This window comes from Colias croceus, chromosome 17 (genome assembly GCF_905220415.1).
Source record: "Colias croceus chromosome 17, ilColCroc2.1".
Classification (NCBI taxonomy): Eukaryota; Metazoa; Arthropoda; class Insecta; order Lepidoptera; family Pieridae; genus Colias; species Colias croceus.
Genome location: NC_059553.1, coordinates 5,779,753 through 5,807,736, shown reverse-complemented (window position 1 = coordinate 5,807,736; position 27,984 = coordinate 5,779,753). Strand labels below are relative to the sequence as shown.

The 27,984-nt window shown below is 32.6% G+C and overlaps 2 protein-coding genes across 2 annotated transcripts in view; both read right to left on the bottom strand.

Annotated features, from left to right (window-relative positions):
* Positions 1–14,341, bottom strand: part of LOC123698921 (Down syndrome cell adhesion molecule-like protein Dscam2) — a 149,730-nt gene extending 135,389 nt beyond the window's left edge. Inside the window, exon 1 of the mRNA XM_045645746.1 lies at positions 14,167–14,341. The gene's annotated coding sequence lies outside the window, so the exon portion shown is untranslated. The remainder of the gene's footprint in view (positions 1–14,166) is intronic.
* An 11,750-nt stretch (positions 14,342–26,091) lies between these two features.
* On the bottom strand, positions 26,092–27,681 carry LOC123699030 (actin-related protein 3). Its single transcript, XM_045645886.1, has one exon. It carries the CDS (start codon positions 27,583–27,585, stop codon positions 26,329–26,331), a length of 1,257 nt encoding a protein of 418 aa, XP_045501842.1. The 5' UTR covers positions 27,586–27,681; the 3' UTR covers positions 26,092–26,328.
* Positions 27,682–27,984: the final 303 nt, after the last annotated feature.

The window sequence follows — 27,984 nt, the reverse complement described above, 5'->3', positions numbered from 1 at the left end:
TGTAATACGTTTCGACTTGACCCTTGTCACAAAACTAACTTCTATTTAACTTCGTAAAGAAGTATATCAATAAACGTAAAGGCATGTCTGATTTCCACGAAAAGTGTATTAAAAAGTTAGAGGATCCATTTTATTGTATAACTTTATTCATACTCGTACAAACAAAGGGACCTCTGTTTTATTGTAATTGTTTAGCATTATATTCTAAACTACGTGTCAGATACGACGTGGCTCGAATTAAATATGAATTTATTGGCCACCTAATGTGCACTTTCAAAAGTAGTTAATATAATCAGGGTAACTATGTATTATGTTATAGTTATTGCCTAATTATTTATATTTCTCCTTTATTTATTAACATGTTCATGTTATATTCATATTCATAAATGGCTTGATAAGTGCAGCTATCCATACTAATATTATAAATGCGAAAGTAACTCTGTCTGTCTGTCTGTTACTCAATCACGCCTAAACTACTGAACCAATTTGCATGAAATTTGGTATGGAGATATTTTGATATCCGAGAAAGGACAAAGGCTACTTTTTATTGCGAAATATGTACCACGGGCGAAGCCGGGGCGGACCGCTAGTACTCCATAAATAGCCAACATATATTTTTTACGAATAAATAAACAAAAACGCAATACATAAATCTAAAATACTTTGTCAAAGGCAGCTTAGAAAGCTTAAATAAACCTGTCCATTTAGTTCTATTTGCACGCAGCAAATATGAAGATATTTAATACTATAATTTCATTAATCGATAAGCACTGGTGGAATATTTACTAGAACGTTCAGTATTAAGTCATCCGTGTGAATGTGATGCGGGCATTACACTGGGTATACCTGTACCTGTACCTGTAACTATACCTGTACCTATACCTGTACCTGTACCTATAGCAGGTATACTCGGTGTGGGTAAACAAATGCTGACACAGCGCTTGCAACAACATTCTGTGGACACGCCTGAAGCGCTATGATTTAGAATAGTATATGGCTCAGGTGAAATGGATATTAAAGATATATGGGATGTTTTGTAAACGATACTAATGCAGGACAAAGAAAGAATAAAAGGTCGCTTTTTGTCCTAAATAAATAGTTAAAAAATGTTTATGTTAAAGCGAAGGACTTATCAGTATTATGAATTAACCAATTTGAACAGTGTATAGCGTGTAGAGAGTAGCACCGCGAAACAATAACTGCGCGAAGCAGCTTGGTCTATGTGAACGAGGCTTCACTGAGGAAAATGACGTATACCTACTGTAAGTACGGTAAGTATCATGTAAGTATATATAATTATATGTATTTAACAACTATTTTATGGATATCACTAGATTTCCGCCCGCGGCTTCGCGCGCGTTTGCAAAGGAAAACCCGCATAGTTCCCGTTCCCGTGGGATTTCCGGGATAAAAACTATCTTATTTGTTAATCCAAGTTACCCTCTATATGTGTGCTAAATTTCATTGTAATCAGTTTAGTAGTTTTTACGTGAAAGAGTAACAAAGATCCATACATCCATACAAACTTTCGCATTTATAATATTAGTAGGATATTAGTAGCAAGAGATTTAAGATTATTAAAATTCTTTATTAGTAATTCTATATTATAAAAACATTATTTTAGGCTGATTATAAAAGAACAAGTTTATTTGAGATTAAAAAAGTTTGTTGAATTTATAGAGGTTTGTGTAACATTGTTGGGAAACCGTAGCCCAAGAGTTGGCACATACTTCGGCTATAAGTACTAAAGCGGTTATGTTACACTCTTATGTTCAGAAATAGTGTACAAATAGATAGTTCAAAAATAAATGTATGAATACATTAAATATATGTAGAGAATAGAATATGATAAACAATTCAATTTAGTGGAAGAAACATTAAGCTTTTGATGCATAAAACAAACAAGCAAGCTAGCAAACCATATAAATAATGTTTTAATAACAATTGTGAACACTGAGCGAATAAATATCTCAATATTCAAATATTGCACGTAACAATTTGTTTCATATTTATAAGCGACATTATTTTAAATTTCCATTATCTTCAATGAATAACTGATGGGTAATAGCAACCATTAATTATGCAAACAAATAATTCACACCTTAACTACCATGTTTTATTGCTTTACAAACTCGGAACAAATTGTTCAATGCTTGAGGCGTATTCGATATGTTACATAATACATTATCTTGACTATTTGCTAATATATTATGGGCATTAATTCGTCTATAGTTTATACTTATATCTTGTACATCGACCCTGAACTTTCAATACAATAAAATTATAGTATTATATCATCTGTGATAATAGGGATCAGTATACAAAACAAAACCTAAGTATATTGTTGCGTAGTTTATGAATAATTTATACATAATTTATATTTGTTTGAAAGCAAATAAGATTATTTCTTACAACAATGGGGAAGTAAAAATAATAGATACTAGCTAACTTATTTTGTGCTGTAAAACTTTAAGAGAAAGCATATTACATCAAACTACAAACTCAACTTGGCTCTACTAAACTTACTTCTATTATAGAACATAAATAATATGAACATTACAGTCTTAATAAAAAAGGACATCATTTATTACGTAATAACGATATAGGTTGCCTGTAAGATATCGCTATTTAGCGATAAGGCCGCCGTTTGTTACAATGGTCCTAGGTTATGTCTCAATTTGTAATTTATTTAGAGCTACTTACTTCTTACTTACTTAATATCCTCTAGCTGGGGCAAAGGGCGTCAACACTACTCCGCTATGCGTGTCGATTTTGGGCAGCTCGTTTTTTTCATTCAGATCAATTAAGCATAAATAAATATAATAAATAAATAAAAAATGATTGAACGTATAAAAGAATGAGCTTTTTTGGAGACAGACATAGTAATGTTAGGTCCATTTAAAAAGTGAAGATTGGTAGTTTTAAGCTAACTAATATATTATAGCAGTTAATAATAGTGCCTTTGAAAAGCAAGATAGCAACAATCGTTTCCTCATAACCTTAAAACTTCCTTATTTATCGTTCACTTGTAAATCGTTTTACAATTTTACGAACCCCAATTTCCTTTTCAGTAACCAGATTACGTAAATTGCTAACTCGATAACCAAGCAGTACCTACAAGGTGATCAAGGACTTCACCGCAAAATTCTATTATGATCTTTTTTTATAAGCGGTTTAAATTATGTTGTTGCCCATCTTGTCGTATATACGCAAAATTAAAGGTATATCAGAGGAAAGTTAGTAAAATGACTAACATATTTATAATCTTCCCGAAAAATGTAGATTTTCGTAAGCCTTTACTACTTATTACTGAAAAATTAAATAAAGGTATTAAAAGAGATCAAAACCGTACACGATATTCATAACTTAGTGTAACGTAATTTTGATATTAATATTTGAATAAAAGAAGTAAAACGAAATACAATTTTAATATGCTAGAACCTTTTGAAACGTAGAAATTGTTTGCTAACTATTAGTTTAAAATTAGTATACATGTTTTCTTTAAGACATACTTATGCTAGGAAGAATGTAGGTTAAACCATTTCTTGTAATCTAATACATTGCACATTTATGTATTCAAATTATTACTTGAATTTATCGCAAGATATACAAATAAGTACATAGATAGTCTCATAGACCAAAAAAATATTAACACGTAGGTCTTAAAATAAGACAACTTCCACACTCACAAATGATACGAAGGAAAACATTTATTTAGAAAAACGAGATTGATTGTACACTAGAGTAGGTACATAGAGTTAAATAACGTATCGTTGCCATGTGTACATATCGCCCCGTATTCCGATTTCAGCATAAGCTCCTGTCACGTTTGCCGCCAAAAGTGTTCGGCGTCGAGCAGCCGCCATCTTACAATGTGGCGCCTGACGAGCGTACCTACTCGTTGACGTTTCCCTATTAAAATTCATTCTCTTTATTTCCATGCTATTTTATTTAATGGCGAAAATTATTAAAAACGTTTTATTCACAAAATTATATCTAGCGTCAGCTTTTAAGAAACTGACAGCCATTGTTTTTTTGTATGACCTTATTGTTTTAATTTATATTAATGTTTGAGAACTTTTTTTCTCATTATCCGATAATTTTATGGAATGCTGACTATCTACATTGTTTAAAAAAGCTTAGTGGATAAATCACTCTATAACAAATCTAATTAAACTAGTAAGGATAAGAATGTCCTGCAACCAGCGTATTTTATAGTCATGTCATAAATAGCGTAAAACGATTAAGAGCAATGTGGCTCGATCCAATTAACTTTAAATCGTTTGAAATTTAGGTAAAATAATAATGGTTTCTGTTGAAAGTTTAATGTGATTCATATTAGGTATGCATTAAATAGTAAACAGAATCTTGAAAAATATATACAAAAGATAAATACAATTAAGTAAATTAATCTCAACTTATATAAAATAGCATAGTTATTATTTCAGTCATTCATAGGATTGATTTTACGTTCATAGTATTTTACGTTCATAGACATAAAGTTCAATAGTAGATATAAAGTTTGAAGTAAAAAATCATAGGTCTATTCGTTGTTATTAATTATAAACTAAATAATAACCACAACCATAGCCTGCAAATTTTTCACTCTCATACGTAGTAATTAGTAGGTATTATGTAGGTAAGTAAACTGGAAAATCTCACTTATATAATAACATAACTACTTTCCCGTTAAATGAGAACTAAGATAAATAAAAAAATAAAAACAATTTGAAATATAGGTTTCTTTAATAATTTTCCCGTTCTCTTCACGATATATATTTAACAAATGATAGGATTTATAATGAATATGGAATGCCAAATATAGGACGTTAAACTACTTCAGTACTATAAGTCAAAGTGCTTAACCGTGGCCAGGCGCGAAGCTGGTCTAATGCGATCCAATTACTCGACCGCAATCAACTAATCAATGGGACCGTATCATATCGAATATTTCAAATAGCTCTGTTAAATTTACCTGTTATAAGGATTTATAGTTATTATCATCATCAGCCCATATACGTTCCCACTGCTGGGACACAGGCCTCCTATTGGTGAAATAGAAATATATTACATACGCACGTTAAACGCAAATATACGTTTTATATTTGTGTTGTAATTTTATAATATTTTCTTGTGTTTGATTTTACGCGAGAATTATACATTTACGGCCTTACTAATAAAATGTTACCCATTCGCTGTGCAATGGATTAGTCATTGCAATAACCTGTCTTGTTTTTATGATTGACGTTTCATGTGAGCAAGAGCAGGACACAGCTATTGTATAAAATGGTAGAAATTTATCCATTGTTTAACTTTTTATTAGTAAGGCCGTTATACTCTCCCCGTGACCACGCTCGCTGCCTAGTATGCGAAACATCGAGATAATAATATAATGAATAAATCTTGTTTAAAATCCGTTTGAAACAATCACAATGCTAAATTTATAAATATCAATTTCCAATTTATGTACTGTACTGTGAAACTACTTCAATGCATAATGACAAAACGCCCATAAACTATTAATTATTACCTACACGACCACTTTCGCGTTTCTGTCCACGAAAGTAAAACACAACGATGCTCCACATTATCACCAGGCCCTATATAACGCGACACAAAAACCTCATATTAAATCCCCATCCCAGTTTCGCCTGCGCTTGACAGCAAACTGACCTTCCCAAGTTGGCCACTCATCAAAATTTTCTTTCACACTCACTAACAAATAACTTTCTTTAATTGGTTTTATTTTTCTCGTCTGTATTATAAGTTTATCTCTTAGTCATTGACGGCTTTCAGGGTCATGATGAAGATGTTACAAGTTCGTTTTTCTTTCAAGTATATCATTATTATCAGCTGAAAGATCGCGAACTTATATTGCGTAAATTTGAAGTCGTCTGGCGTGTAATCATAATAAAAATGCGTAAATACATATTAGAATATTTAAGCTTAGGAAATCCATAAGCATTTTTTGTTTTATGTCATAATAAGTACAATTTTTATCACGATGCTTCTGCTATTACTAAGCAAATCTTCACGTAGAGCTTTCGTAGCGATGCGCTACGAGATACTTGTATGGCTGAAACTGTGTAGATTTATTACCATTTTAATATTATAAACTTATTATAAAAAGCAGCTTTCGAAATCTTTCAATCTAACTCATAATAATATACATAAATTTGAATTTAATGACCAAAAAAAATAAACAAAAAGTCTGCAAAATTAAAAAAGTCAGAGTTGAATAAACATCAGCTATTATTCGTCACAATATTTATAGCCGTCAAATTATTATAGTGTCATTGTACTTGAATTAATTTATGGTTGACTTTGATATATTCCTAATCGATTCTGTCAGTATAGCACATCCCTGGCAACGTGTCAATGATCCGATTGCCTAAAGGCTCGTCCACAAATGCGACCGTCATCAAAATTTTGTCGTAAAATGTAACCATAATGTAGCGAATATTTTGACACAATACATAAAATTAGCTGTGACTGAACACGATGTTGAACACACATGTTGAAAACATTCAAAACATTATAAAAATAGTGTTATTATTTATTTTATACATACTATCAAACCAGACTAGGTGTCGTAACTTGGTCGTAAAGGTATGAGAGTTATGTATTTGAAATGTTTCGTCCACTTTATTTACAAGCAAGTAGACAATTAGACAATCTACATTGTTTCATATAAAGACGAGATTTTAGACATTTTTAGTGATAATACTCAAATAATATTTACCACTAAAACAGGGAGAGAATTTAGTATATATTTTATAATGGTAAATCTCTACATGGACGGTACCATTTGATTAATAAAAAAAATCGTATCTGAAACGTGCTTGTAAATATATCAGATCTGGATTTCATTATCATATTTCAATAATTAATTAATATTTTAGATGAAATTTTCCGTAGACGCGTGTTTATATATGAACGTCCCCTTGTAGTAGGCTGTAGGAACTCGGGACTTCGGCGGTCAAAGAGCTTACATAATAATAACTTAGGGTTTGTCCACACGCATATTTAATGAACATTCATTTTTGGTATTTGATAGCCTGTACTAGAAATATGGTAGTAGAATTAATGTATTAAAGAAATAGCCAGGACGTTAAAATATGTGTTATAAATTGGCCAAATAACCACAAAATAAATATAAGACAATTTGAATTTGAATTTTGAATCTAAGCAATTCTGAAAAAAATTACATTTTCATCATTAATTTTGCTAATATTATCTATTGAAATCAATCTGCCTCAGGCAGCTCTGCAACAAATTAACTTTGAATACTTAGCTCATTAAAATTGTTTAGACACATATAGCATTATAATTCTTTGCGAAAATCCCAAAAGGAATATAATTCCAGCGCTGTTTAAAGCCACATAACAAATCGTAGCTAAATTGTTCGAATTCTCATTTAAAAGAAGGATTAAAAACGCAAACAATTGGCCATTAAAGGTAATGTATCGCAAATAACGTGTTTACACAAACAAGTAAAGGCAAAGGCGGGTGAAATCTGAAGGGAACACTTGGTAAACTTCACGTACACATTTTACGACGTTATATTTTTTCGCAAACCCTGAGCGTCTATTTATCTTTCATATTCGTTTCAATCTTGTTCATAATTTTGTGTGCCCGCTATATATTTTCCTTAGTATATTTTATAACAGCGCTTATCATTTTAATATTCGTAGGCTTTCCAAGGATTTCCTCGTATCATATGAATTCACAGCGATATTAAAGCCATCTGTGTGAAACAGCTTTTGTATGAATATTTAATTTACTGTTCTTTTTTATAACCAAATTTCCTAAATCTTTCTCTTTGCCTTCATTCGCATTAATCAGCATAGTAATTAGGTTTTATCTTTTTGCAGTCATTAGGAATTATGTCTTTTAACGATCTTTTCATTTGGTCACTAATTGTTATACACTTAATGTTTATAATTAGAAAGGTTCAATAAACATGTATAATTGTGTAAAACTCTTAAATTGAAATGCTTTTCCCGTGTATATATATATATATATATAAATACCAACTTGGGCACTAAGTTGATCCAGCCCGACTGCCGTGCATTCCTGACTCCACCTTTTCCCCGATATTACTCGACTCCGGTTGCATAGATCTTGCCCGGAGTGGCAACGGCGCAAATATTTGAGCGACGTTGCCAAACATATTCATGGAGAAGTTGATATACTCAACATTTTTATTGCTAAGATCTTGAACTGAATCGACTCCGTAACGGCCGAAATTCAGAAACCCATAAACACTTGTTGGCTCCGTTTTATATACCAAATCCAAAGTCGTATGTTGATCAGATCCATTTATATTATCAAAATTACAGCTTTATTTGATCCGACAAAACGAAACTGTATATTAAGTAACGTAGATTAATTTTTCGTAAACACTACAGTATTTGTTGGCTCCGTACACAAACATATTATAGTTAGGTAAAATGTTCCATACATTGCTAAATCCGCCTAGACTAGACGAACTCGACTCCGTAACGGTTCAAATTTTGAAATGCTCAAACACTTCTTGACTCCGTTTTATATACCAAATCATAAGTCGTATGTTGATCTGTTCCATTTATATGCACTTGCATGACATTGACATGGGGATATGAAATTAGGGCTAGCAAAAAATCTCCTGAGTTTTATGGAAGTTGAAGAAGTCGACCGTAATTCAATTGAAACTTATAGAAAACGTTGTGAAACTAAAAATTCGGAACCCTAAAAAGATAGATATTTGGACGAACCTTTCGTCATACAGTGACGGTGATAATTCTCAAGTAGTATGCATCCTACAAATAACAACCTACCTCTTGAATCATCAGTAAATATCAAGATAATTATCATTATATTTATTGACGTGTAGCGTTCACCTATGCCCTAATTCTGATATCAATCTGATAAAATAATTAAAATGTTAGATTTAGGTCAAACAAATGACGACTCATAAACTCATCCTGCACAAATTATCCATTACGGAGTAAATATGAGTGTACGCAGATCGCCAACACGTTTAACCAGCAGTGGTGCAGTGGGTACTGCCAGTGGATCGCATCCCGATCTATCGAAGCTAAGTTCGTTTTCTACGAGTTCTACGCCAACTGATACTCAAATTACTTAGGTACGGAACGGTACAAAAAAACGGAACATTACTTGAAAAATATGTATGCTCAAATGAACAAATAGTAAACAAAATTCATAAAAACATTTCTGAGGTAAAAACACAAATTACCGAAATTAAATCGTCCAACGAACAATCCTTGAATTTAATTCGCCAAAATACGAATCAAATCAATGAAATTAAGTCATCAGCATGTATGATAATTACTGAACAAAACATATTGAAGAGTACTATTTCTCAATTAGAATCCCAGATAAACTAGGGTGAGAGTAAAATAAAATCACTGGAATTAAATCTTTAATCATAATAAACTTCATATAATTTAAAACTTAATCAAGGAACTACGGGACAGAAAGAGCCGCGAAAAAAAATGTAATTTTTACTGGTTTCCCAGAATCGACATCTTATAACTCAAAGGTGAGGTAATCTAAAGACAACTACGAAATTTTAAAAAATTACCTCACTAATAAGTTCAGACCTACCGAAGCCAGTAAAAAAATATATAATTATAAATAACCTTAATTCAAACTGTAGTACAGGTCTTGATGGTATTACTACAAAAGCAATTAAATGCATCAAAGAACAAGTAGACAACTGCATTAAAAACAACCGACTTCAAACTTGCACTTGCAACATTTACAAATACAGACAAAAATGCCGATAAAATAAAAACTCCTACTGGGCCTATCCGAATAAAATTTTTATGGGACCAATTCGACACCATCCCGCATCGAACAAGAAAGAATCAAGTAAATCGGTTCAGAAACCTCGGAGTAATCGGTGTACATACATAAAAAAAACATACCGGCCGAATTGATAACCTCCTCCTTTTTTTTGAAGTCGGTTAAAAATTAAATCATACCTTAAGCGACTGTTTTAACCAAGCCATAAGTCAAAGACGTTTTCCGGACTCGTTAAAAATAGCGAAGGTAGCTCCTATCTATAAGAGTGGCTCAAAATTTGAACCTGATAACTATAGGCCAATTTCGGTTTTGCCAGTATTGTCAAAAATATTGGAGAAGATTTTACACACGAGATTAGAAAAATATTTAGACTCATTTAATTTTATTTCAGTGCGTCAATACGGATTTAAGTCAAAAAGTAACACTCTGTCAGCGACTATGGTCCTAACTATTAAAATAAAACAGAACATTGACGCAAACAATATAGTTTTGGGAGTGTTTATTGACCTACAAAAGGCCTTTGATACCGTTTCTCACGAACTTTTAATAAAGAAATTAGCATCCATTAACATTAATGGTAAAGCACTAGATATGCTGAAATCATATTTAAAAAATCGATGACAAATAGTTAAAATAGATAACCACGATAGCATTCCCTTACCAATTACATGTGGCATACCAAAAGGTTCGATTCTAATTGTTTTTTTTTTTTTAATTTATATTAATAATTTACAAGATTTAAAGCTAAATGGTCACCTACTTAACACTTTATGCGGATGACACCTGTGTGTTTTATTTTGGTCCCTCTATACATGACATGATAGCGCAAGCACAAAATGAATTAAATAAATGGTTTCAATGCAATCTACTAAAAATAAATATATCTAAATTCAAAGTTCATAACAAAATTATAACCTAGATCTGCGAATCGGCAGCTCCGTGAAATGGAATTATCACATCGACCACCTGAAAAATAAATTATCAGCACTTCTTAGATCTCTGCGTAATATTACTTCTTGCCTTCCTCATAAATTACGCCACACCATCTACAACACGTTAGTAAAGCCGCACCTAATGTATTTAATAGAAGTATGGGGGAGTGCTTACAAAAATAAATTAGCGCCACTCCAAATACAAAATAAAATCATTAAAACTATCTTTAACTATCCTTTTTTAACTTCTACAAATAAAATCTACGACGACACTAAAATAATGAATTTAAAACAATTATACTTTTATAATACGTGTATGTTCATCCGCAAAGCGCTACATAAAAACATAAATACAAATATTATAATCTCAACATCAAATCGTCACTATCCTAATAGACGAGCTAGCTATCTTGCCATCCCAAAGATCCGAACAAATTATGGAAGGCGAACGGCAACATACGTTTTTATAACGGGAATAAATGTCTTTAAACCTTCAAGTGGCTAAGGCCGCAAGCGACCAATGGCTGAGCTCGGTGGGCTCTGATTGGCTCATTTGAATCGGATCAACAAGAGCTAAAACGCAAAAAAGGTGGATTTGTATAAAAAGCACGTAATTATTATTATTACTGATGGTGACACTTGTGGCTCCGTTCGGATCCACATACGGACGGTGGTGTGGCAATGGATCCACAAATACCAACCGGATCAACAAGTGAAAACGGATCAAATAATTACTAACTATATGGCACGTTTGATCAACATAGTGCCCGTGGAGATATCTATATATATATATATATATATTTCAGGAGCTATTGTAGAGCTCTATATCATATTTAATTCATAGAATAATACATAAGAAAGATTCATAAATATAATAAAGATTTTCAGGAATCTGAATACATACAATATTTACGCATTACCTTAAGCTTTTCAAAGACGTATATTTTTTACGTAGATACAATATTATAAGATGTGTTCATAATATAACCTCATATACATATAATAAACAAACGCCCTTATTCTACATATATAGATTTGCAACCAAGCATTGGTAATAGATTACAATATGCGATATTTATTGAATTCAATAGATGCATTTTAAAACATAATAAGTAATTTAAATAACTAAATAGAGTGAATATAAACTCGAAAGTAGACGTTACCAAAAAAAATGGAGCACGGAAATTTCCGAAATGAAAAATCGTTCTATGCAAATACTTTGCATTCATTTGAATTGCAAAAAATAGTTTCATCTTACTTTTAAGTCGTGTTTGAAAAAGCTGTGGTGGACGCTTTCGAATAAGCATATATTAAAATTTCATTCAGAGTAAATCGAATATTTTTATCTGCAACCGAAAATTCAAAACTGCATTCGTAATAACATGATTGGCTAATATGTATAAAACTATTATAAAAGACTTGGGGTGTTAATGGAAATAAAGGAAAATGTTTACTTTTGCCCTAGACCTTTTAAGTATCACTACACCGGGTATACTCCAATCATGATGTTCAATATCAGTCTTAATATTAGTCTTTAGTACCTATATGTGATGTTGCTTGGCTGCGTTCTTCTGCTTTATCATGCAAGTTATCATAAAACTAACTTAAAGGTCAACTACGGCTACGTTTTTATTAGTAAAATATAGAGTAGAATTAGTAGAATCGTTCAAAATAAATGTTTGACATATACAACTTTTAAACACTTGCATATATTTTTAAGTTATTAATGTAGAGTCATCAAATGTGAAACTTAGTTGTTAAGATAATACTTTATTCATTGCAATTATAACTTTTTAATTCACGAAATAACAATATGTTTTATTAATTTACTGGCTATACGCTAACGTGACATATTCTGCCTCAAGTAATTATTATGATTTTCTCAAGGAATTTCCAATTACACAAATCAGTGAGCATACGAATGCCTACAAATAGGCATAATTTATTACAGGGTTTATTTAAAATTTCATATAAAGTACAAAAAAATGTAAGTTATACATTTATAGAGACTGTGATTAGTTTCGTTTAATTTCACGTGGGAGTAACCTTTTATTTATTTAATACTAGGTTTCCGCCCGCGGCTTCGCCCGCGCAGTCAAAGAAAAACCCGCATAGTTCCCGTTCCCGTGGGATTTCCGGGATTGCGTCATTTTCTCGGGATAAAAAGTAGCCTATGTCCTTTCTCGGGTATCAAAATATCTTCATACCAAATTTCAAGAAAATTGGTTCAGTAGTTTTGTCGTGATTGAGTAACAGACAGACAGACAGACAGAGTTACTTTCGCATTTATAATATTAGTATGGATTCATATTTATTTTAGATATCTATTCTACGAACGTATTCTAATATTCAATATCAAATGAAAAACAAATCTTCCAAGCGAGAAATAACGGTCTAATAAGATTCATATTCATAGTGTAATATTGCGGTAAGTTAAACAATTTATTGCCATACTTTATTCCTAGAAAAATGAATGCAATAACATAAATGTATCGTTTTCATTTTCTAGATAACGTACTAACTTATGAATAATGTAGTAGATTAACGTATTTTAAATTAAGTATTGAAAACATAATTTGATAAGATACTCTTTTTGGCCTCATAGGAGGCCCGTGTCCCAGCAGTGGTAACGTATATGATGATAATGATGATGATGACTCTTTTGGAAGTCAAAACAACTTACAGATAAAATGAAACATTAAAATTTTTAAATTATAGAGAAAACGTTAATTTAACTACAAATATAATATTCGCTTCACTGATTTTTATGATTCCTTCGCCTCTATAATTATTATATATATTCATTTAAACATAATATAAAAGTTCCTTTAAAGTTCTACAAAATAGTCAGTATATACTTATAACTACGATTTAAATTGATGGTAAAGTTTAGAATATATGTATAGAAATGTTTGAGATGAAGTAAGGAAGCGTGGATTTACCTCCTAAGCCTTGGTTAATTGAGGTCGGTGTGCACTTACACTGGATTAGCTCCTTGATTCGAAGGAAGCCCTATTTTAGTTACTCTAGTATTTAATTTCATTATTTTAAATGTTTTATTCAAAAAGCTATACCAAATTCCGCCTCGCAACACGTGGATAAATCACGCTGCGTGTGTATTTTTGTATGTTTTATTCATGTACTATTAATTATTTCATGTTATTTACGTACTTATTTAATTAAGAATTAAAATATATTACAGAAGACTATATTTTGTAACAAACTGTAAAATTTTTGTGTATTATAAATCTTTTATAGATTTTGGAAAATAGAGTTTAATTTAATAAAAACTCATGTGCATTACAGATTTACAATCCGTAGTAGCATTTACGCGAGCTACGCACCAAAAACACAGCATTAGCAACCAGCCTATAATCACAACTTGCCTGTAAACCTATAGCATTCTCAAAGAGTCACTCACCTCTGTCCACGCTACGAACGCACACACTCAACCGTTAACCATACACATTCATGTTGCACGTAGTAATAGTAACATGTACGCGATCAGCTGTTCTTTTCGATATAATCAATCGTTACCGGCTAAGGGAGCGCTAGGTGTTACGAGTTAAAGCCGGCGGCGGCATTGCGCGTGGGGCCTGCCGCTCACGCCGGCACACTAATCAGTAATCGTTGGAAGGGAGGCTGCGTCGCACTCCGCTCCCTCCCGCCGCCCCGGCACCCTCACGTAGCCTATCCCGATATTACGTAGACGCTCACATCGGCATGAACCTACAGAAATGAAGTTATTAAACTTCACGATTTGTTAGAATTCGAACAATTAAAGAATTGCGCGAAAAGAAACGCTACCTCACTTGATTTCGCAAAATTTCTTCGTTTATTAAATTCCAGAGCATAATATCTTAGATTATACTTGTAACAACTTTGCACACCTTTTAATGTTTACTTCTTTGTAAATTTTTAATAAAAATACCATCAAGAATAGGTCGACTACGCCCTACGGTATTTACGCTCTACGCAAACAGAATATTGTATTTCCTAAATAGTTTGGTGTTTACAGTTTAAGTATTATCAGGTATGTGATGATTAGAGCGAATATGTGTTTCCTTCTAGGTCAGCGATTGTCCACAAATCTTGTTTACAGTGATTTAAACTCGTGGGTAAAGCGCACGTGTATGGCTGCTTACGGACATCTGATACTTTTTACCGTTATTACTTATTACATTCACAAACACATTTTTTCTAGGAATTCTCTACATAATCACTTATACAAGTGAAAAATATCTCTTCTTTATTGGTTCTATTTACAGGAATGGAGGATCTTCTAGGAATCTCTACTAACTTTAACAAACTACTACCTAAACTTTATCACTCTGTAAGCATTGGCAGTCTACTCTACAAAGGAGGCAGTTAAATTAATAAATAATTATACATTCATACAAGAAGTATATAATTAAATGCATATCATTTAAAAAGCACCGCATCTGTTCCCGAATTAAAATAATCTTTGACCCATGGTAGTACGGGAAGCCGAATTTTCAGGGGTGACACATTCAGATTAAATATTCATTTGTGGATTGTAAATTAGCAAATACTCTGAGATAACCCCGGAATCGGCGATAAGACGGTATAGGGCCGACAACGTCACACTTACCACCGAATTAAGTGCCGCTTAGGGTATGGGATCCTCTTATATGTGACACTTAATGATGGGATTGAAGGACGGTCCTAACGTTAGATCTAAATTTAGATAATAATATGACTCTACCTTTCAGCTCTACATTTTACAACTTTGATTTTTATTCGTATAGCTAATCATTGTTTCTGTTTCTATAAACTTTTGTATTCTATGTTTAATTACACACACACACGCCTGCCCGGGCTGTCCAAATTGAACTGGTATAAAAATTATTCCAAGAACCCAGGTTAGTTTTCAGTTTTCAAGGTAATTCATACAAATTCGTACAGACGTTGACGATGTTTGTAGTTGTAATTATAAAATATAATATAAACCTAATTTTTAATTCAATCTATATTTGATATCTTCCAGTATAACATCACCACCATACAATATTATTTTTCATAATCGTTACTCATGTTGAAAATATTAATAAATTGAAGAAATAGCAAATTAATAAGCATTATATTTAGAAAACTTATACATTATTACCATTTAGAATCTAAATTAAATTATGCTCAGTGATAAGTGATAAAAAATATTTGATAAACGCGGCCCTAAGACACACGCATGCGCAGTTAGTCAAACTCAAGTGGCAATCTTCTACCATCTTTTAAAATGCAACAACAGTCTCTCGCGGTTGAAAATATTATGAAATAAGTTTAACGGCAGTGTCAATAACTTCTTCGATGTATAAAATAATATCTAACGAGGAAAGTGTGCGTAGAAATAGAATTTGTTCAAAGATAATTTATTTCAAAGTGACTTTTTTATTTATATTCAGCTTATAATAATATTTCTCCGGAGTTAATATAATCTAACTACAATCTGCAATTTATTTAGAACAATTGAAAAATTAATTTAAACACTTTAACTTCCAATTTAGACAAATTTATTTCGTTATTAATCCTGAACTTTATTAATTTTTGATTACGTATTTAAGCGAACTTGCGGCTCTATTCTTTATTATTTAAATGTCACAAACTTCACTTTATTTTAAAGAGGTAAAATATACGCGCATACATAAAATTATAAAACAATGAGGTGCTAACCCTCCTGTATTAAATAATTTTTATTTTTGTCATCAACGCAAAACAGGAAGGGTTGTAAGAGCAGTATATTGTTCCAACAACAGGATAGAATTACAAAAATAAAGGTCAAAATTGTATGCTCTAAATTATATTAAAATTAAGGGGAAATCATAATTTTTTGCTGTGTTTAAATTGCAATTTCTTAGAATTCGGTAAACCTTGCTTGAAAGAAACCGTTTATGAGAGTATAGTGTGTTTATTACCTTTCTTATAATAGATTTAAACTGAATCTTACGCGCATTTTAAGAAATAAACACGACTATTTAAAAAAATTGTAACACCTTCATAGGATAAAGACTTCAAATTAGTCAAATTATTATATTTGATATAACTCTTATAATGTGATAGAACTCGATGTTTCTGTCAAGGTGTGAGTCATTAGTAATCGTTAGCAGGAACTTTATTTTGCGCGCGAGTAGAGGCCATCAATCACCCAGTGATGGTGAATACCGAACCGAATGTAGACCAGACAAATTGAAAAATGAAATATAATTCCCTTGTCACACAGAGCGATAGGCAGTAGGCACGGAATAAAAACTGCTTCGATACCAAAAGTGGCATATTTGGCAAGGTTTCGTAAGTTCTCAACATCCAATACCTACTATCTCCTTGAAACATAGTTAAAATAGTTTTAAGTTATTGTTATATAGTATCAGCCTGAGGCTTCGCAAACTTCATACCCAAATATTCCGGCCATAGTTTCCTATTATATGTATATCCTGGAACCAATTGATGAGTGGCATTTGGTTTCGGCAATTCAGAGTAAGCTACCGATCATGGATCAGATGTAATATTAAACTATTGATTTTATTGAACCTCTATCTATAAACAAGGCCATATTGTAAATAATATAAGCCCTATGATTGATGTTTTAATTATATTTATACAACATATTATTAAGACACAAATTATTTATTATTTCATTTTGCTATTTACTAGATATTTTGATACCTATCTTTACCTATAGCTGAAGACTTTGTTCTTTTGTTAATATTACGATAAAAATGTAATAAAATCAGGATATTTCCTTCCAAGGAATATTTCCTTTTGAGAGCAGACAAAGATGCATAAGGTCATCTATCTAGTTCTAGCTTTGAAACTTGCACATAAAAAGCCCTTCATAAATATAACAACCATTAATTTTTACTAATCCCTAATGTGCCAACTGCTCACACTAATGGGGGGATATAACGTCTAATTTCCTAACACACATAATCTGATAACGGTAGGTATCATTTCACGATTCACGAAAGGACCCGTTGGTCACACGAGTATAATCCATCACCTTGGACCTCTGTCCGATACTGTTACTGGAACAATAATAATTGAAAAGCTTGGCACATGTTATTGTATTTCACGTTACCTGTAAAGTATTAATATTAATTATAGTTTGTTGATTTGCTAAGTTAAGTTTATGAAATGTTAAATTACTTAGATATTTTGACTTTCTTCGACTAATATTTCGTACCAATATATAATTGTAAGAATTACACGTAATATGATCAACTAATATACTTGTGACAGTGGATACAAACTATACACTTTTGTAGCATGTATACAAAATATCGTATAACAATCACTTATTATTAAATTCAATAATTTCGTTATATTTTAACAATCAGTTATATCGTTTGAAACTTCATAAATAACAAAGAAAAAATTAACAAAAATTTGCTCACCAAAATATTGTAGCATCATCAAATTCATTTTATCCTAAACTAATAGAAAACGAAATACGATCATAATATTCATAATATTTGATGGAACATTTCTGTCACACACAGGGTTGTTAGGTATATCTATGGCCATTGACCATAATGGCAATACGCCGGTATAGAACCCAGGCCCATCACTTTCACGTTTCGTAGAGGGTCGGTATAACGAGCTGGCAGAGATCTCGGTTATAGCGGAACCAGTTTAATCTTCGTTTTATTTAGGGCACTCTGCCAATAGAAAACAGCCACTGTTCAAACTTAGCATAGTAATAATAATTAATTTTAATCAGGAATTTTTGACGTGCTATCCAACAAAGTCCTTTATGAACTCGATTATACGTGACATGTAAATGAAGATATATCTTCAATGTTGAATTGAGATTAACGAGTTGAAACCTAAATATTGAAGCAGGTTTTGGGTACGCATCCTCCATAAATTCATGAATCGCAATTCACAATCATACATACGTTTCATATCTAATTGATTTGCTGTTTCGGCGCTGAGCGTTAATTCCTATTTAATTGCTTCTATTTTAGACGATAATTATTTAGGTTACTACAAATAAAAGTCGAAATTAGGTTTTGTATAATGAAAATTTAGGTGAATTTATAATCCTCTTGTGAGGTAGTAATAGGGCATAAGTTTCACAAGTCGAGTTTCTTTATGGACAAGTAGGTGATCAGCCTTCTATGTCCTGCCAGACTGAGACTTCTTTTTTGTTAATTCTCACCGACCCCTCGGTTTTCCACGCAAGCATATACTATTGTAGGTACTAAAGAGGCATTCACACTACAGCATTTAAATAATGTGAAATTTTTAAAGTAGTTGTTAATTCTGATAAGTAATTAAATTAAAGTTGTCAAGCTCTACAATTTAAACACGGTTATGACCTTCTTATTTATTTCTTACTCATCTATTTGTAAGATAACTGAACTAATTATAAGGTACTAATATACTAAAGTGTATTGTTAAATTAATTTATATGTGTTTCTATGAAAATGTTTACGAGAATTACTCCACCAAAGCGTAGGTACTTAACATGTCTGATGTATTGATTTTATGAGATATTTTGGACTGAGCTAAAACGAGAATTGAGTGGGTCACAGCGTTGGATCGATGTGGACTACATTTTTAATTGTTCACTTTTGTATTTCTATTGTATGATCTAAATAAATAATTATAGAGCTTTCAATTCAAAGGGTAATGACCTTTAATGATATGTATTCTTTTTACACCTTATAAGGTTACTGGTTATACCTTACTCTTAACAAATTATTTTGATAGAGTTATGTGTATCATCATTTTTGTGTCTTGTTAGGTCTTGTATAAGTTAATATTTGTTGTTAAAAGTTCAATGGAATGAATAATAAGTATGTTGCTATGCGAATTATGAGCAAATTAGTTATCTACAAATCTACAATTTAAATTTAAAGGTAATCACATTCTAAAAGTAGAGATAACAAATAAATAATTATTTAATATAGTTATAAAGTCTTAAGTCTTCTTTTATTAAGTCTGTATGAAACAGGCTGTATGTTACATACCTACCAAAAAATATATTTTTTAAAGTATTCTGGGTAATGTAATGTCAGTCTCGATCAAGAATTTTAAGTTATAAAACTGAATTTTTATTTAAATCCTCAAATGTTGCCTGTGGACAGATTCAAACCCGATGTCAATCATATTAGCGCCATATGCATAAAACCACGGATCGCTACAATAAACAACGATATACGTATTTATTTCTATACAATTCCTTTACAGCGTTTATCTTGATTTTAGCTTTTTCAGAAAAAACAGTCACCCAATCATCATGTGAATGCAATTAAAAATACAAACCTACTACAAAGGCCAGTATTTACAACTTAATTAATATTTTATGCGAAATCGAAGTGAAGCAATAGCCAGACGTTTATTCAAATGCACAAGAACGACAAAATACATGGACTAAATATATGATTTTTTTAAATTCATGTGGGCTTGTGTTCTCTACTACTAATATATTCTGTGCCTAGACCTATAATGTCGTCTGAAAGGTTTTTGTGGTGTGCATTAAAAATTCCAAATAAACAAAAAAGGAGGAAACGTCTCAAAGGCACTTGTAGTCTGGCGTGCTTTTATATGAAGTCTGGAGAGCGGCGGACTGCTAGCGCCTAATCTACGACTTGACATTGAGATGTGCATCAATTATTTACCTATTTTAGTCTAAAACAGGTTATTTGATGATGAATAAGTAACTAAAATATATTTGTCAGTTTAAGTGAAATGGGTAAAACTATATTATTGTAAAAATGTAAGCATGAACAATAAAAACTATATTATAGAATACACCCATTATTCTTACTGAAAACTCTCACGGCGAATATCGCTTTTTAGGAACTTATTATAAAACATTGTACATCTACTCTGGCAACTTTTTATTTTGTATATTTTTAATCTGGCTTCACTGAACTGATCTATATGAATTTTTTAACGCTCGCTCGAACAAATTCCAGATACATTAAAAATACCTCGCACGAAAATTTTAATCTTAAATTCGTAACAACAAATTGGCAAAATATATGGCACTTTAGTCTTTAGATACGATGCAGTCAGAATTAAAAACTCATTCATGTTATTCATTATTTTTGACTGGAAACAAAATAATTCTGTCCCTCTCAACGCCCATTCATCGGACTCCTCGAAATTCTTTAAAACAACAGCTTATACGGAACAGTAGGTAGGTATTCCGAAAACGCATAATGAAAGATCGCGGTAGGTACGTCGTACGGAAAGCTCAAAGGGTATGTAAAAACAATGGTGCACTTAGCAATTAGCCGGGAATACTGACAAAACGAGGGCTTACTTTTAATAAAACATCTCATAAAATTCATATATAAAAAACTTGTGCTTGAAATAAACTTATGTTGGTAGGTAGCTCGCAATAGCATAACTGGAGCACACTTTTGAAGGATAATGTGAACATCATGCAAGTCAGATATTACCACATGAGATTACGGGACTAATAATGTTCTAAAAAAAAAGAATATAATGTGTTGTCAAAAAAAAACAAATTATAGGTACCAACATGCAATATAATATAATGTACTTTTTACATATTATATCTATTTAAAGAAAATTACAGCGAAAAATTCATTTAACCAATAATATAAAACATTCATCACATACTTACGTTGGTGTAGACGTATGCACTTTTTAATTGAAATAAATAAAATCAACTTCTAAGCTAGAAACTGCTCCCGACCTTTCGAAAGTTGCCAAGATTTCCTATTACCGCAATGCTCGGCTCGAACTTTACTTAGTCTACAGAAACCAACTATTTTATTTACTTTTCTTATGTGGCAAATACTGGAAAAGGAACTGAAACGACATTGTGTTATATTATTTTACTAGTTCAGTATTTTTAAAGAATTCTACATGTAATATTTGTTTTCTTGGATGTGTTGGCTCAATTTTTGTAAGTAAATAATAAATATTATGCTGTATCACCAGTCCTCTCCTCTAACTAAATGCGTACCTAAATATGTGAATTGCGAACTAGTAGTCTCATACTAATAAATCTATTGACACAGTTGAGCACTCTTCGAACTCTAACCTACAGACTATCTTCATTATGTTAACGTGGAAGGTCAAGGCTAGGTCGCAAACCTATCTCAATAAGATTGCAACCTTAAACCTTAGGCACCATATTATTCAATAGGTACCTATATTGAACCAAACATAATATGTTATTATTACATTGCAATTATTAATTACTGTAAAAGCGTGTTAGTGTCGATAGTAGAGCCTGAACAAATTATTATTATTTATTTTTTTATGCTATAGGATAGCAACCGAGCAGGCACGTCGCCTGGTGTTAAGCGATACACGCAGCCCATAAGCATCCACTCCACTGGGAAGTGGATGTGTTGCTATCCTCAAAGGGATTTGGAAGGATTTAGGGAGAAGGGGCGAGGATGGGAGGGAATGAAGATAGGGAAGGAGAGGAAGGGTCCCTACCCATCCTCTCCTTCCCTATCTTCATCCATCCCCTGATGGGAAGGGATGTGGGCCTCCGGACCACTCACTCACCGTACGGAACGCGACAGTAAACTGTCACTATGGCGCCGATATTCTGTGAGGGTGTGGTACCTTCCCCGGTGCGAGCGTGGCCCAATTCGTGCCGAAGCATGCTCGACTCCCACTCCAGAATTTTGATTTGATTTTAAATAACTGAAATAAGAACATTGACAATTTTTTTAAACTGCTGGAAAAAAATATCCCACTAGACATTATATATCTAAGTACTCAAGCCTTTTACATTTGTTACCAACCGGCAACAAAACTTAAAAAACATAAACCTTCCTCTGGTGCAGTCGGTAAAAAACAAAACTGATACTCTGAAAGAATCTACCTAGATATAATCTGCAATATTAAAAAATCGTTCGCAATCTTCGCTCAATCCCTCTACTTTAGCATCCCAAATGACGATCTTTTGTATTAAATCGTAGTGACATACAAGCATGAAGCACGTTCAGAGGGCGTGCCGCGGTCTAATTAGTGTGCTTTGTAAAAACACCCCACGATACGGTATAAAAGTTAATTGCTTCCAGTAATATCGGGATCAATATGCGTGCCTTTTGCTCGTGTGCATGTACGTGGTTGCATTCACTCGTATTAGCGCATAAGCTTTCCGATTATAAGTACCTAAGCATTCAGGTTCTTTTAGGTCTACCGTGTATATAATTTAGATGTTGCATTTTTTGCTAGCAGCTTCGTCTAGCAAATAACAAAGAGTTCGAAATTTAAACTAACATTATAAACCGACATTTTATAATTTTAGGCATATAACAGCATAATATATCACAATATACCTACCCTCGCCTCGCTAGTCGCTCGTAACGAAAAGCAATAGCTGTTACTGAAAGGTTTATTAGAAAAACATTAGGATAAGTATGCCAATTACGTAGATATAATAAGGAAAGGCTTTGGTAAAAAATCTGCGGCACACTGTATATTTTATAAGTAGGTAGTTAGGTACTTATGTACTAGGTTGATCCAAAAGTAATAATAATTGGGTATTTCCTGTGCACATAAAAATATAAAATAAATTTTTTTTGCTTGCTCATGTACTCACTAAGTTATCACAAAAAAATCATATCAACAGGCCACGTTTCCAAGTATTTAGGAGCCAGAATGTTTCCCGATGAAAAGAAGAAACAACGATTCGACATTTAGAGGGTGAATTTCTAAATTTTTAATGAGATCAGGATAATTTTTTGTCACGATTTGTGACCATGGGTGTTACCTGGGTTCACCATGTTTATGCTGAAACCGAGAAACAATCAATGGCTTGGATGCGAGCTTCCAAAGTGATGATAAAGAAATTCAAAGTGAAAATTAGTCGTAGTCGTCGTTTTTGGGACGCTAAAGGAATAATTATGGTGGAATATTTTAAGAAGGTAGCCACTATATTGGGCTTTTACTACACAGACCAAATAAAAGATTGCGGTAGGTTAGTAAGAAAATTTTGAATGTTGTATCACCAAGAAAACGCACCAGATCACAAAGCGTCAGTTGCGATGGCTGCCATTCAAAAATCGGCATTCCATATGTTTCAACACCCACCCTGTTTGTAAGATCTAGCTCCTAGTTATTTCTATCTCTTTCCTCGGTACAAGAAACACCGTCGAGGCAAGAAATTTTAAGACGACAGGGAAGTGATGGCCGCTTTTGAGGGGTTTTTGTAGATGAAGTCAAAGTTATTTTTTTCTAAGTTTAGGAAAAAAAATATCGAAGTATATTATCTAGTTAGAAGACTATCTAGAGAAATGTATAATTATTTTTACTGTAATGACCTTGTTTAATATTGATTATCATTACTTTTGGATCATCTATACATATAATCCCAACCCATCTATACATATAATAAATCTGTAGAAGGGTCAATTCTATACATTGAAAATATTGAAAAAATAAATAGTAGGAGGTGTTACTGGATCGATACAAGCTCAAATACGTGATTAAAAAAATTTTTGTCTGTCTGTCTTTCTGTCTGTATGTTCAGGCATCACGTGAAAACTAACGGTTCGATTTCGATGAAACTTGGTATAATTATACCTTATTATCCTGGGCATAAAATAGGATACTTTTTATCCCGGAAAAATACGTAGAAAAAAAAATCTTAATTTTTCCGCGCGAACGGAGTCGCGGGCGGAAGCTAGTCTTAATATATATAAATCTCGTGTCACAATGTTTGTCCTCAATGGACTCCTAAACCACTTAACCGATTATAATAAAATTCGCACACCATGTGCAGTTCGATCCAACTTGAGAGATAGGATAGTTTAAAGCACAAAGCGGGCGAAGCCGCGGGCGGAAAGCTAGTGTATAATAATATTCATAGGTGAGATGGGATATGGATACGGTATAGCAAGGAATCAATCAGGACTGCTATACACACATATATAATATATATTTAGCTGTAACTATATCCTGCGAAAATGCATTGACACCTACACTGCACCAGCAACTAATGATGATGTAATTACTAATTACATAGGTAAGTACATTATTATGTTGTCCCATCTATTCTTTATTATTAACTACCTAGCTGCTCGCCAGTTGCTTCTGATTTGACCCGATAAGTTATATTCTGCTCTCCAAGGTTCTCCGACAGCCGTAGGTTACACGAGTTTTGTGTACCTAGGTATATCAACAAATTTTTTTAACGATTGACAAATATTTACAAAGCGCCTAGAAGAGTTCTATCACTTCATCCGTTCGTAATCACTAGATTTTTTTTTCAATTATTAATGTTGATTTTTGAAAATCTGTCAAAAACTCTAATGAAAAAAACCAATATGTATGATTTTCAATATTCCGTATCGAATGCATAATATTTTCTAGAGTACCTAACTAAGTACCTATACCGAGGATGAAACTGAATTCTAGAGCTAATTAGTGGAACCCACATGGAAACCAAAGCGGGATATGCAATAAATGGGTAGAGGTTCAACGCGACATGACAAAATTAAAGGATTGGGCCTGGCAATTTGTGAAGAAAAATAGAAATAGAATTTTCAGAAAGTAGATGTATCACTCAAATATCTGGGGGCTTACAGCATTCCCAGCTGCAGTATCGAGATATAAATAAATCGAGTTCGATTCGGTTATATCGGTAACTAGTAGGTAATTGTTTATTGTAGGTAATTGTATAGTAGCACAGACTAATAATAATATACTACGATAGTAGTATATTATTATTAGTAATATACTACGTAATAATAATATACTACGATAGTAGTATATTATTATTAGTCTGTGCTAGTATTAAAAACTGTGGTTCCTTACAAAATTAATTTTGTCAAAAAAAAAAATTTCCATCTACATCGATCTAACAAATACCGTTATATAATCTGGATATAAAACTTTACTTTGTTGCCAAAATATATGAATTCAACATCGAAGTTTAATAAAAATCGTCGTGGAATCTATTTCGGTGGAAGGCTTCTGTAACTTTTTGTATTGATTCAATTTTTATTTGCACGCCATCTATTGAAACTACTTATAACTATTACAATGTTGTTAAAACTATGAGTGTGGATATGAGTCATGTTTACGTACAAAAAAGATTATTAATGATAACGAATAATAATATTATTCTGAATGAAAGTTATGAGTTTTGAAGAATTAAACGATACGGTAACCTATATTACTTGCTCTGTGATACGGTAAGAGTAAAATGTTAAATGTAAAAAATATTATTTGATTATAAAAAAACCATTTCAATTACTAGGTATTCCATATATTTTTTTATTATTTATTAAATGAATTTGAAGATGAACACGAATGTTTTCTTACAGAGCACCAATTGTCTGATTAGAGGAGAGGAAATGACAGAGGTATAAAATAAAACAAAGCATATTTATAAATCTTACTATTTGGCTGTGGCTGGAATGCAATACATTAAATGCTTATCAAAGTCCAGCAATATAATCATAATGAGTGTTTAAAGTAACACATTTATCCTATAGTAAATTATAAACACATAAAATAATGAATAAGTCTTGATTGAATTAATAAGTAATATGAATTTAGTCTTATTTATAAATTTCAATAAATTGTATTTTAAAATTAAATACTGGCAGTAAGTAATATATTATGTCATGGTGCCGAATACGGGGTTGTGCCTGCAAATGCTCGGACCATACTCCATATAAGCTTGCTTGCTGTGACAGACTTGATAAAACTCAGGTGTAGAACCAAGCATACTTCCTCCAAACCAAACTGCATATCTTTGCATGTTGTGTGAGATGACTTGAACATCAATGGGCTTGGGTGTAATACGACCCTCAGACAACATTGTGGATAACTTCAATCTTGCATCCACAGTCCTCTTTATATCCCTTTGCAGTCTTCTTCCAAAGTCTCGGAACATAGTTGATCCTCCAGACAGCACAATGTTTCCATACAACCCTCGCCTAACATCTATTGGACAACTCTGAATAACCTCATCGACCATTTCATTTAGTGGCACTGTAAAATCAGCATTAGAAAACTCTGGATGGAAGAAAATTTCAGGACCCAGGAACCTTTCATATCCAACATCAACAGAGAATGGGTTTTTGGTGATTGCATTTATACCTGTATATTTCTTCATCCATTTAGTGGGGTCTGAATCATATTTTGCAAACTCCTTTGCAATATCTGGGCAGATATAACTGTATCTCTCTTTGATTGCTTTTGCTGTTTCCAAGCTTTGTTCAGGAGGGATGCCAACTTCACGTTCTCGGAGGAGGGATTGAATAAAGGAAGTGATATTCCTTCCAGCAATGGGAATGTGTTTAATACATGAGCCAATTACATACCCTTCAGCGACAGGGACAATGTGAGTTACACCGTCACCACTGTCTACGACAATACCAGTGAATGTGCGACCTGCGGACGTACGAGACTTCCATGACGCCGCTAGAGCGAGTACCGCCTGCACTGCTATGTACAAACCAGGCACATTGAATGACTCAAACATTATCTCAGCTAAATACTCTCTATTCTCGGGCGTGTTCAATGGCGGCTCCGTTATCAAGAAATGATGATCTTCCGGTTCAGCTCGTAGATATTTGAAAATGCATTGCTCGATGTACCTTTCCATAAGATCCCAATCTTCGACCAATCCATGACGTACTGGGTACTTGACGGAATAGCCCGTAGCTTCAAATGCTTCATCGCCAATGAAGAAATCCAAATCTTCTACGGCTTTAGTCATACGTCTTGTGCTTTGATCTCCCACTTTAGCCGTTTCCTTTATCGCTATGGCTGACGGAATGATAAACTGCGGCTCCTTATTACCGGCGAATCCTAATTTGGTGTAGCCCGTACCCACGTCTATTACACATGCCGGTAAATGATCACCCATTTTTATTTTATTGCTAAATAGTACAAATAATATTAATTTCAAAATAAAATATTGGGTGCGGTAAAGTGAAATCACTATATTTCTGAATTTGACATTGACAAGTCATTGATTGATGACAAATCCTTATAGTTTCTTTACACAATTTAAATCACATACATACAAGTCTTTTAGTTACCTACTAGATTTTTAATACGTACATTGAAAATAAAATCCATTCTCTTTCCCAGCTTTGTGTTCGATATTGAAGAATAAATAGATGCTTCATTTCAGTAATCCACAGTAATCAGATAACATCGACCTTTCACACAATCATCTTACTATGTAGTGGCTTCGCTCAGGTGCATCTCTCGTTACATTTACATGATACATCCTATTTGTAAATCAGTTAAAAAATCTGTA

What these genes read in the sequence shown, in the direction of transcription:
- LOC123699030 (XM_045645886.1), bottom strand. Translation starts at nt 27,585, where the DNA reads ATGGGTGATCATTTACCGGCATGTGTAATAGACGTGGGTACGGGCTAC.